This window comes from Phalangium opilio, unplaced genomic scaffold (genome assembly GCF_054372755.1).
Source record: "Phalangium opilio isolate 3A_F unplaced genomic scaffold, DU_Popi_V2 ptg000537l_1, whole genome shotgun sequence".
NCBI lineage: Eukaryota > Metazoa > Arthropoda > Arachnida > Opiliones > Phalangiidae > Phalangium > Phalangium opilio.
The window spans coordinates 1,805,191-1,818,344 of NW_028324243.1; the positions used below are offsets into that span (position 1 = coordinate 1,805,191).

Here is a 13,154-nt window from a genome sequence, read left to right on the forward strand (position 1 = left end):
TTATAGGAAATGTATAACGTGGTTGCTCTAGTGTCTTGTTTAATCGTAATTGTTGGAATGGTGTTATTTGGTCCATTTCCTGGCTTAACCGAAGATTTATGGTGATGTTTTATGAACAAATATTTAATTATAACTTCAAGCTACAACTATTATTACGTATAACTTTCAGGGACATTAAAATTTTCATCGTTTCAGTGGTAATTTGTGCTACAGGAATGTCCGGAATATCCGTTGCGGCATTTCTTTTGTGTAAAATACATTTGATGTAAGATTTATGTTATATTTAGTTCATTTACGTGTTTTGAGCCAAACCTTTCGAGAACGACTTTATCGAAGAATTAAAATATTCAACGATAAATATACAGTAGGTTTATTTACGTATATTTACTGAGTATGAAATTGAAGATGACGCCTATGAGGAGAATACGTATATAAGCAAGAAGTGATATCTAGTTTACTAGGGAGAAAATATAAATTCGGCACATTTCTAGCTTTATCTCCAGTCCAAACGTAGGTCCGGAGTCAATACCCGCCTCTAAATTACAACCAGAATCTCATTGGTTCATGAAAACTCACGTCAGCGCGACGCGAATGACGAAAATTACTGACGACTGAGGAGAGGCGAAATAATCACACACCATAGTCGCAGTCCCCCTTGTACTTTGAAAGGGGGACTGGGACTAGGCGCGTGATTACTTAGGCATCTTATACCTTCTCCTTATTAAACTAGATATCCCTTCTTGATATAAGCCTACATCTCGCGGTGTTGCAAAAGTTTCGAAATTTTTCTTACTATATTTGTCTACAACTGAATCACGAGGTTAAAAACATTGGCCAAATGGTAGTATGGGGCCTCCACGGATTTTAAAAAGTTTATAGTCATTTCCTATAGTAAACGAGGTGGGGAACACGATGCCGTCAAAATTTTTCACCGCAAATGATTTTTTTTAAAAAAAAAGGGTAGCACATATTACTTATGGTTGATTTTATATTTGATATTTGGGGCGCATACACTTGTTTAGATTATGTTTGGGATTTTTTAGGTTAGGTTAGTTTTAGGTTAGGTTCAGTTTCTATTAGATTTGTCCTTTTCCAAAATATTGCAATTTTCATAAAAAAAAAATTCAAAAACATTTGCGGCGAAAAATTTTGACGGCATCGTGTTCCCCACCTCATTTACTATAGGAAACGACTATAAACTTTTAAAAATCCGTGGAGGCCCCATAATACTATTTTACCAAAACATTACCCAAGGCTAGGCCTTAATATTAATTTTACACGGCACACGTGACTCCCCATATAGTTGACCTCCCGAAGGTATTATCATGAGTGAATCATATACTAGCTCCCCGGTATGATTCACTCATGGTATTATATTTAACAACTAAAAAATATTACATATACATGTGCCTGATGTGAAATACCTTTACATTCAGGCACAGCAATAATGTTAGCTTCGAAATATATTTATGAAATGTGAAAGTTTCACTGTTTCTCCAGCCTTGCATTGCAATTTAGCTTCTCAATCTTGCCACTGGTTATGAGGATTTGTAATTTACATATGTACATTATTTGTAAAGTCGGGAGATGAACTGAGTTAAGCCAATGTAAATACAAGAGTGTTGTTGGTTAAGATACACTTTGCTACAACTGCGAAAAAGATCGATTGACTTGAGTAATTCTTTCCCATAGCAAAACATGCTCTAGTGATAACATTGCCGGTAGTATCGTGTCAGTCATGTACTTGGGATTTGCGAATTGTGGGTGCGTATATAAACTACTATGCTCTAATTATTTTACCAATCTAACGATAATTTATCTCAGAATTACATTGGGTGATTTCATCGGTGGTCTTCTCATGGACTACATCGGATACAGTTACGGTTCTTTGATATGGGCAGCATTGATTGTCATTGGGGTATGAAGATTTATACATACTTTAGGAGATACTTAAATGATCTTACAATGTTCACGAAATCATTAGCATAAACCATAGAATTTTTTCCACTCTGTTTACTTGAAAGTTTAGACACTCTACTTGAGAGAGTTTAATTACTTTCAAACTCGACTGAAAAAGTCCGAAAGTCAATAAGCTATAGTTTGATAACGTTCATTCGATACGCGCCGACTTAAAATAAGCAACTTAGAAACGAAAATCGGCTTTAGTTAATGCAAATACAACAAAGTCCTTATTAAAAGTATTTAACTTCCCAAAATTCCGAGTTACAACTAGATTTTATCTATGAAGTGGACTTATTGACGAATCCATAAATTCTTAGGCTGAATAACGTGTTACAACTGAAGTTTTTAAAATTGTCACTTCGATCTGTCTTAATCGAATTAGAACGAACGTTTCAACCTTTATATAATTTAAAATTTTACAGATGATTTTCCAATGCATTGCTTTTTTCTCCGAAAGAAAGAATATGGACTCTCCTAATAATGAGTCAAAACGGAATTCTGTGCCCTCGTTAAAATTATATACCATTACCCTATAAATGTATCTTTAAAATCATAGTTGTATCATAAATGTATTAGCCGTAGTCACTAAAAGCAACTTCAGACGCATCGATGTGAGAAATAACAGACTCCTATCGTTCAGAACGACATAAATTGCCCGAACAAATGAATTCAATGGATGGGGTCGGAAATAAGTTGAACAATGTCATTGAGATATTTGATATTCCTGAATGAAATAGTTTAAAATTTATTGTAATATAATCTACGAAAAATAAACAAAATACGTTATCCAAACGCTTTATTTTCCTTGAAACTAACAAATTGAAGGTTGCATGCAATTTTTACCTCTCCAAGTGACGTATGTCGTTCTACTCTGTACTTACTGGCTTCTAAATACCACTATCATCTGGTCTTTTGTCCATCCCACATGGACACCAGACTGTACTTACTGGCTTCTATACACCACCATCATCTTGTTTTTTGTCCATCTCACATGGACACCCGACTGTACTTACTGGCTCCGAAATACCACCATCATACGGTCTTTTGTCCATCCCACATGGACACCAGTCTGTACACACTGGCTTCTAAACACCACCATCTTCTGGTCTTTTGTCCATCCCACATGGACACCAGTCTGTACTTACTGGCTTCTAAACACCACCATCATCTGGTCTTTTGTCCATCCCACATGGACACCAGTCTGTACACACTGGCTTCTAAACACCACCATCATACGGTCTTTTGTCCATCCCAAATGGACACCAGTCTGTACTTACTGGCCTCTAAATACCACCATCATCCGGTCTTTTGTCCATCCCACATGGACACCAGTCTGTACGTACTGGATTCTACACACCACCATCTTCTTGTCGTTGTCCATCCCACATGGACACCAGTCTGTACATACTGGCTCCCCATCATCATCGCTCACCGAATATATCTAAAATAAGAGGTTTTATGATGATAAACTTTTGATGGTATTTTAGGATAGATTTATTTTTAATGCAGTTTTTACAAACGAAATTAAAATATGCATCTTTGACTTCTACAGGGTGTTTGTGAAAGGTCCATCAATAATGAAAGGGCGTATTTATTGGGCCATTTTGAGTCGAAAATGTTCTATGACATTTTTCCGTTCGGGCCACTGTTTTCAAGTTATGATTGGAGTAATTTACGGATGACCCCTTAAATTTAATTAAGAAATTGAAAGACAGCGCTAATTTAATGAAGGGGTCATCCCTAAAATATTCAAATCATAACTCGAAAACCGTGGCTCGGACGGCAAAATGTCATAGAACATTTTCGACTCAAAATGGCCCAATAAATACGCCCTTTCATTATTGATGGACTTTTCACAAACACCCTGTATATGTCATTCTATATCGATAGCGATATTGCAACGATCAAATCGCAAGCCTCTATTGTAGCATTGCCTTACCTAACCTAATCTAACCTAACCCGAACCGAACCGAACCTAACCTAATCAACGGCACAGTACCGTTTTAGGAATGGGGGACTAAGTGTATTCTGCCTGACGCAGAGTCTCCCCTTCTCCTTGTTCCGGGAAAATTGAGTTCGAAATGTATTTATTCATGGTGAACTTGTTTATGATGAGTGAGGAAATATGTAGAATCCGTTTATTGAGGTTTTCTCAAGTTTACACATCGAATCTGTTATAACTTTTATGCCACTCAGTTATGATTGTTTACGAAGCGTATTTCAAAGATCACTGCAGTTGAGGATAAAAATATTCCTAAACAATACGCGTAAAAGCTCAGTTTGAAATTCTTCAGCATGAGAACTGATTCTTTTGAGTCTTCGTCGACAACGGGTGCACGAGCCAGGCATTTTTCAGCCATCCACAGTTCCATTTCGAAAATGCGTTCACATACGTGACTTTCAAATAGCCAAATATTTCTAAAAGTAGAAATGAGTCACCAATCTTAAAAGCACTCGTCGGTTGAAAGGAAAAGTTGAGGTAACATAAAATTATACCTTAAAAGAACGGCCTTTTCCTAAATATAAAAGGAATTAAATTTTAAAATGAAATAAATGATCTCTTATTACAAAATAATTAGCATTTGATTAGCGTTGAAAACGAGGACTATTGTGTCGTCTGCTAAATCGAACCTCTTACGTGTGTGATTAGAGATGTGAAATTACCGTAATTTTTAAAAACGGTAATTTACCGGGTAAATTACCGATAAATTACCGGTAATTTACCGATTGAAATTTAGCGAAAACAAAAATTACCGTTCAGCCAGTAATTTTTGGTAATTTATATTTCCCCTTACTTACAATCCATTACTTTATACAACGTTTAATTGTGAGCACTATCTTGACTGCTTTACACGTATTTGCGGATTTTGCTACCAAGACGGCAGCCGTGGCCTTCTAATCTGAACTCTAACAAAATATTTATTGAAAGACTAATTTTTAGTGTAACTTTGTAAGTACTGGCTAGCGAGTAGCGCCTGGTGAGTCATTTTGCAAGTAAACTCAGAAATAATTGATCGTTTAAGTGTAAAATTAAGTCTTAAGGCTTAATTAAAATGTTTGGTAATTTACCGGTAAATTACCATTTTAAAATTACGGAAGATATAAAACGGTAATTTACGCGGTTTTTGGTAAATTACCGGTAATTTACGGACGGTAAATTACCGACTCACATCTCTATGTGTGATAGAGTGGGCTATGTCTTACCTTACCTCTCTCACTCAGCCTGTGAGAATTCAATCAATCCCTTTAGGAGTAAGTGGTTCCATTTAGCAGATGCGCCTAAACCAATGACGACGCAGTGATCCTTGTTTTTAAGACTAGTTAAATGCTAATTATTTTACAATTAGAGATCACTTATTTTTTTAATATTTTTCCTTTTATATTTAGAAAAAAGACCATTTTTTTAAGGTATAATCAAGAACAAATTCAGGATACCATAAGAATGTGGAATGGTAGCATTGTCCCCTGGTACCGTGAAGTCATACTTCTTTCGAAAACCGTTAATTACCACCTTCGTTCTAGGTAACAACTTAAAATCTGTTTTTAGCGCCATCGGTGGGTTATGAATTGGGCCTTAAGCTTTGGCGCTTTACGCCAAAGTTTGAGAAATCCGCTTTACTGACTTTGTTCCAGATAACTCGGGCTCTCTAATAGAAAATCTAGATTTCTATAACTTCATTGCGGTCCACTCTTTTTAAACATACCAGTTCATCATGAACTATTTTAACAGTTTTGTTCTTGACACCGACCCCAACACTCCAAGACCTGAGAGACTCCATTTTCCATCACTGTCGGAACTCGGAAACGGAAACACGAAATAAATTAATGACAATCTAGACTCTATATAGAGGGCGCTAGAAAGCCCCTCCCTCATTTATGAAAAGTTTAACTTCATGGCGCCAGCATTGTCTTGTTTCAACGTTTTTATGCTACCCTAAATTCGTTCTTATAATTTTTTGTTACCTGAACGTTTCCTTTACAATACTTACATATCCTTAAATCGTTGAGATAAAATTGAGTTGAAATCTCTTCTTATGGGTAATGCCATGTTTAAGGTCATAACAGGCTTCTTCGACATATATATCAATTTTGGTCCAGAATCACGACAGAATGGACTGTTTCTAATTTTATGGCTACTAACGTGGTCCTGCCAAATTCCTATTTCATTTCCTTTAGCTACTCCGTCCAAGGAATAATCTCCTATTTGTTTCGCGTCATAGGCTATTTTGACAACTTTCTTCTTTACCCAAATTGTTTCCCATGCCTTTTCCAGTTTCGTGTCATGCGAGATCTACAGCGTAGAACCGACAATGTATTGCAAAACCAGTGAAAATATTTAGGGGCTGTTCACAAATTACGAGACTTGTAGACGGGTTTTTCATAAAGTATTAAATAACATAAATATTTTAGTATATGAACCTCGTAAATAAACCCTTGCTGCAACAATTGCGCAGTTTCGTTTGCGAAAAAACAACTTACTGGTCTATTGAAAGTGTTCCCTAAGTCTATGGAATTTCGAAAGCAACCTCACCATGACTAATCGTCTCCCAATGAGGGAAGGCTTACAATACATGTATCATAAGTTCTTCACAAGATTTGTTCCATAACTTTGTCACGGGTTACTGAGAGCTTGTCATGAAGTGACGTAGATGTAACGTCATAAATTCACGTAAAGCCACGCCTGGTGAGGTGCAGTCAAAGGCTTAGTATACTGACTAAATAGAAAGATGGACTGCAACATTAACCGGGTGTAGTCAATTCTCGCTTCCGCCGTTCTCGAACAAGCTCTAGAATTACGAAGCATAGGAACTTTCATACTTATGGAACATACCTTGTAAAATTGTGATATATTTGTATACAGAAACTGGTTCAGGGTGGTGGGTCAGGGATAATATATGCTCATATGGGACTATCAAACAATGAAAAATTCTTCAATTCTAGGACGAGTTTAAAAATTGTTCTACACTTCTATAAACGCTTATAAGGTAAGTTTCACAACTCCTTTTAGAACCCGAGCTTTAATCTGAACTTCAAAACCGTCCTCGCGCCACTCTTTTTGAATTATCAAAGCTGTCACGTTTACCAGTCCAGTTTACGATTGCAATATCCGAGGAATCGAATGCACTGCCTTTGCGAGAGCATGACACTAAATAACTAAATAAATAAATAACTGGGTATCAGCGCATAACTCCGTTGGTTGTTACATAATCATACGGAGTAATGAGAAATTGGTTACGCTTTAAAAGGGGTGATGTTTTCCCGATTGTTATTTTTTATACAAAGGATAGCCGAAAATAGGAGTTTTTGCGTTACGTAATTTGTGTTCTGCCCCTTAGAATGAAAAGGGATCATCAGAGGGTTTCACAACCTTGGTTAAATAATGGAATGCCAAATTTGGTCCGAGTGGAATATTCACTTTGGGATATTTCAGTATATCCGTTAGTTCCTCGATAAACTCTGGAGCGTCGGGTAGAGTCATTACTGATAATAATATTCCCGTAAACGCCGTAGTGATGCAAAAGGTTGCTGTGAACCAAGAGCACCACGCAATTCGATCGGCGTTACTTTCATTGGGACTTTTATTGTCTGAAATGAAACAATATGGAGCGGTCACAGATAATTTAGAAATCCACGGTTCCCTATTTCGAAATAATGATTTATAAACGATTTCTTTGTTTACTTAAATTATATACCATTAGTTCGATATATTGCTTTACGCGACTTGCGCAACTAAATGAGGAGTCTACTCTGATTGACTCAACAAAACGACGCAGGAAACAACGGTAATTTTTGAACAATTTCTTTCAAAAAGCTTATTTAACAATGGTTTGATTTGTTTCAACAGAATAGAAAAAGGTATTCATGAACGGGAAAGACAGTTAAATTTAAAAATATATTTCATTTCATATCAACTCTTCAAAAATATGTATGTACAATTTTTGATAAGACACAGTGGAATCTAAAACTGTACGGGATTAAGCTTCAGTCAATATCTTCTCATACAGTATGAAATCTATGATGGATACTTTTCGACTTTAGTCTTATTAAATTCAAAATGCCAATTTATGAACAATTTAAAAAATTGTCTATTTAGAGCTCGGAATCTTCAATCCATTATAAACAAATTGGTGGATAACCGATTATTTATAAACAAAGTTGTGGATATAATACGATTTAACACGTAAGTTCTGGGGATAATTCTCGAGTATGAATAGAGATAAAATGACGTGGATAATGGATAATACCGAGCTTTAATAAACAGTATATTGAGAAACAGCCTTGCGGTTATATTTTTTACCAAGAAGAGTGCGTAAGAGGGGAAACTCGGAGTCAAACAAAATGCACGTGGTCCCCCTTTACTAAAACGGTATTGTGCCGTTCCCCGGTTACCATGGTACCGCTACTCCCGCACGGTAAGAGAGCGTACGTTCTCGCGCATGGGTTCAACCCTTCTTTCTCCAGCCTCATGAGCTTGTTTATAATTTTGAAAAAATCCCTCGTTTCCAACAATGATCACGTTACGTGCGCCTTTACGAAAAGCTTGCGCGTCGAAGTTGCGCTCCACTGTGTGCAGTATCTGCCTCATTTTTACCTCCGCCCTTTCCAGAACTAGTCTACCCTCATATTCATCCTCCTTGATTTTTAAACTCCATTGAGTCAGCCAAAAGACGATAAAAAATTAGATACGTGTGATTACCTTGATGAAAAAGTATCCCAAAGCTTGTAAAAGCAGTTTCAAAGTATCCTTTTAGCCCGGAGTTCAATCTGGATATTTTTTGTTTCGAAGAAATGAAATGCCATACCACAGGATATAGTATTAATAATATCAGCAGAAGAGACCATATCTACAGTAATGTACAATACAGAACTATTAAAAGACAAATATTTATGCGCTCGGTAGTCTAACAATGTGTCATGAATTAATTGTTCCAAAAAGGAAATAATGTAGGCATAGGAGGATCTAACATCAAACTGTGGGCGCCATTGGAAAGAATTATTGCCATACAGAATAAAGACGTTACGTTCTGTTAAAAGGTCTTAGGTCTGTAAAGAAGTTGGCAGACCGTAGATTCTTTTTTTTTTTTTGAAAAAGTCGTTATTGACGTCACAACCCCAGCGTGCGTCTCAAAGTCTCGGGATAAGGACTGGAAAAACACTGAAGCGGGGCATTCAGAGGACATTTGATTAGGCGATGCACCTGGCGGGGGCCTTATCAGCGCCCCCCAACCGTCTCTCATCACTGTTCCCAATGGAACCTGCGAAACCGCCGTCAAGGCACACGGGCCCGGTCAGCGGCCGCGACTAACGCCCCTTGAACAGGTGACGAGAGCGCTACACCGGCAGCGGCGAGCCCAGCCAGGAGGTGCTCGGCGACAGGATCGGACGAAGGCAGCAGAAGGCTCGAGGGGACGGGCGAGTTCCCTCCGAGCACAGCAATGCCATACGGTCCAGAAATGTATACTAGAGACGAGTCGGGCCCCCGATTTAATCGGGCTTTTTCGACCCGACCCGACCCGAACCCGTTTCGGGTCGGGTTGGGTCGGGCAAAATTAATTTCAAAATTTTCCGGGTCGGGTCGGGTAGGGTTTTCATGCCCTAAAATTAAAATCGGGCCGGATCGGGTCGGGTTCACTTTCTATTGGGCCGGGCTCGGGTCGGGCTTTTTATAGATCAGCGGTCCAACCCGACAATTTAAGGTTGGAAATAATACAACTCAAGTCTCACAAGTTTCGGGCGAGAAAATGGGAGGAGGCGCAACGCGCTAGATGCTAAGCTCAAAATACGGGAATACTCCGTTTCATAAAAGAGGGTAGAAAAACAGTAACAGTTGACAAAAAAAATGTACAGCTTGGCAACCCTGTTTATGCACGGCGTTTCGGTTATCGGTTTCGCGGCTAGGGTCCGGCTACTTTCAAGATTCTTTCTCTCGTCTCGGTTGATTCGGCAAGCTTCGTTTTGAATCTTTTTGTATTGGAAATTCAAATAATTGACGAAATGCGTTCAGTGCACAAACGACATACATTGGTTTTGTATAGCTATTAGCTTGAACGTGTAATTTGCAGCACCGGGTCAACGCTTGGACCACGTCGAACTAACCTGAATCGGATGGCACGACTCTATCCAGCCTTACTTTTGGGCCAAAAATTTTGGAGTAAATACATCCTTTATTGAATGAATTTTTTATGCGTCAGAGGTCTTTGGTCCGTTTCCGATCGGAGCCCATTCGTGAATTTCGGGTCATGACGGGTTTTTTAAATTCCATAAAATTTGGGTAGATTTTGGTCGTTCTCGTTTTCAAATTTAAGAAGTTTGGGCCGAGCCGGGTTTGATTTTAGTTATTTTTTTCGGGTCGGGTCGGGCTCATTTTCAATAGGGTTGTGTCGGGTCGAATTCATTTTCAAATTTAATAGGGTCGGGTCGGGTAGGGCTCATTTACAAATTTAATAGGGTCGGGTCGGGTCGTGCTCATTTACAAATTTAATAGGGTCGGGTCGGGTCGGGTTTTTATTTTAATTTTTTTTTCGGGTCGGGTCGGGTCGGGTTAAGTTTATAATTTTAAAGTTGGACTCGGGCTCGGGTCGAAGAGAAAGTCGACCCGACTCATCTCTAATGTATACGCGACCCCCAGAGGGTTGCCAAGAGCTGGGGATGAGCCATAGCAACACCTGGACGGGGGCGAGGCGGCCGAGCAAAACGTTCGCGGAACGTGGCAGGGAAAGGTCCGAACCAAGGGCGAACCCAAGGAACCATCCTAACCCAAACCGAACTTGGGCCCCCTCCGCCACGACTAGGCCTTTTCCTCTGATCCAACGGGACGACGATCCCGAGGGAGTGGGAGGAGGACCGAAGTGGGGCAGCTCAAAACCAGTAACAAGAGAGATCTGACATTAATAATTGAAGGAAGGGGGGACTATTCGAAAAATAAAATTCAACGGCCCGCCGACAACTTTACAGTCCTTTTAATAGGGATGGAAATTGACTTGGTCTTGGCGCAATGAAGATAAATTATCAGAAATATTATTACTTCTATGGAAAATATATTTGTTACTCCAAATTCATTGTATTTGAAAGCTTCAGTTGGACCAGAAACGATGAGGAAAGGTCGTGGGGATGGTTCTAATGCGAAATCCATGTATTTGTATGATTCCAAGTTTATCGGCATTGGCGTTAATGCTATGTCGCATTCCTGTATAGATTACTCGTTCAGCATTTATCTTCTATACGTGAAACATAAGTTTATAAGGTATGTTCCATAAGTATGAATTTCACTTCTTATTCTTCGTAATGCTTACTGAGAGCTTGTTCGAGAACGACGAGAGAATTGAGTACACGCGGTTTTTTAAGTCCATTTTAATATTTAGTCTGTACTAAATCTTTCACTGCCACTGCGTCTCACCAAGCGTCGCTTTACCTCGAATCTGTGACGTTTAACCTACGTCACTTCATGACAAGCTCTCAGTAACCAGTGACCAACTTATGGAACAGATCTTATGAACATATGCTATGACTTACATTTCTCATCAGAAAACCAACAAAACCACTTCCATTTGAGGGAGAAGTTACTTCGCCGTATGAAGTAAGATATTCAGGTATCAATGTGAAACTTTAAGAAAAACAGAATAACGCAGTGTAGAACAGATCAGACTAAAACTTTACTCGAGTAAATTGTTGCTGTAGTGCTGAAGGAAACATATTCCGTATGATAAACGTAAGCCCCATTACACCCAATTAAAACGACACTGTTTAAAACTATAAATAGGAATGACGGATGTGATTTCATGAGTAGAACAGTCACATTTTACTGAAGACGTGTTTCTTGGATCTGTACCACACTGTACATTTTTGAATTTTAGATAAACTTGATGGAATATGTACGCCGGTACTGGCACAATATATTTTCTATAGCGGGTGCAGCAGCTTCAGTGTAAAACCGATATCTAGTTCGAGAAGACCACGTTATCGGTTTTACAATGCAGCTACTGCACCCGCAGCAGGTACAGTACAACTATAGAAAATACATTTGGTGCAATTATAGAAAATACACTGGGCGCAACTCTAAAAAATACGTTGGGTGCTACTCAAAAAATACATGGGGTGCAACTATATTAAATCATAAGTTTATAAGATATGTTCCATAAGTATGTCACTACCTATACTTCGTAATGCTAGAGGTTTAATGAGAGCTAGTTCAAGAACGACGCGAGAATTGACTACACTTGGTTTTGCAGTTCATCCTCCTATTTAGTCTGTACTAAGCCTTTGACAGCGCCTCACTAGTTGTCGCTTTACAAGAATCTATGACGTTTCACCTACGTCACTTCATGACAAGCTCTCATTAACGAGTGAGACACTTATGGAACATATCTTATAAACTTATGATTAAATACATTGAGTGTAACAATAGAAAATACATTGGGTGCAACTCTAGAAAATACATTGGGTGCAACTATAGAAAATACATTGTGTGCAACTCTAGAAAATACATTGGGTGCAACTATAGAAAATACATTGGGTGCAGCTATAGAAAATACATTGGGTGCAACTCTAGAAAATACATTGGGTGCAACTATATAAAATACATTGGTTGCAACTCTAGAAAATACATTGGGTGCAACTATAGAAAATACATTGGGTGCAACTCTAGAAAATACATTGGGTGCAACTATATAAAATACATTGGTTGCAACTCTAGAAAATACATTGGGTGCAACTATAGAAAATACATTGTGCCAGAACCGGAATTTTACAACTACTAGGACGTTCTTCCTCAAAAAATGAACAACCAACCGACGCATTGTGACACTATAATAGTTCAAATTTAACAATTGAAACAAAGCTTTACCATTATTTTAAATTTTTGTTTTGGTGCGCAATAAATTAGCCGCATATGGATTTTTTACTGACTGGTATATATAAAACAAGGATAATAGCACTTACTTGGAATAAAGATTGAAAATGAATATTTTAATTATATCCTTAAACACCCCTGAAACTTTCAGATCTCCGTTTTTATCCCATGTATAGTTGTGCCATATTGGGTGCTGAAAGTTAAATTATTATGTTATCCATAATTGGGACATTTTAAAGGAAAAGCTTAGGTAACATGACAGTATACCTCAACAGAACGGCCTTTGTCTATACATAAAAGGAATTCAATATTACACAAAAATTAATTATCTCTTGAAACATAA

The 13,154-nt window shown here is 38.2% G+C and overlaps 1 protein-coding gene across 1 annotated transcript; it reads left to right on the forward strand.

Moving 5' to 3' along the window:
- Positions 1–25: 25 nt before the first annotated feature.
- Positions 26–2,535, forward strand: LOC149588752 (uncharacterized). The gene is made up of 5 exons (XM_089862056.1): positions 26–101; positions 170–265; positions 1,693–1,764; positions 1,825–1,918; positions 2,385–2,535. Exons 1-5 carry the CDS (start codon positions 58–60, stop codon positions 2,496–2,498), a joined length of 420 nt encoding a protein of 139 aa, XP_089718182.1. The 5' UTR covers positions 26–57; the 3' UTR covers positions 2,499–2,535.
- Positions 2,536–13,154: the final 10,619 nt, after the last annotated feature.

Excerpts from the sequence above, each read along its gene's own strand:
- LOC149588752 (XM_089862056.1), top strand. The coding sequence starts at position 58 with ATGGTGTTATTTGGTCCATTTCCTGGCTTAACCGAAGATTTATG. Across the intron at positions 266-1,692 it reads TTGTGTAAAATACATTTGAT|CAAAACATGCTCTAGTGATA; the intron begins GTAAGATTTATG and ends TCTTTCCCATAG. Across the intron at positions 1,919-2,384 it reads CAGCATTGATTGTCATTGGG|ATGATTTTCCAATGCATTGC; the intron begins GTATGAAGATTT and ends AAAATTTTACAG.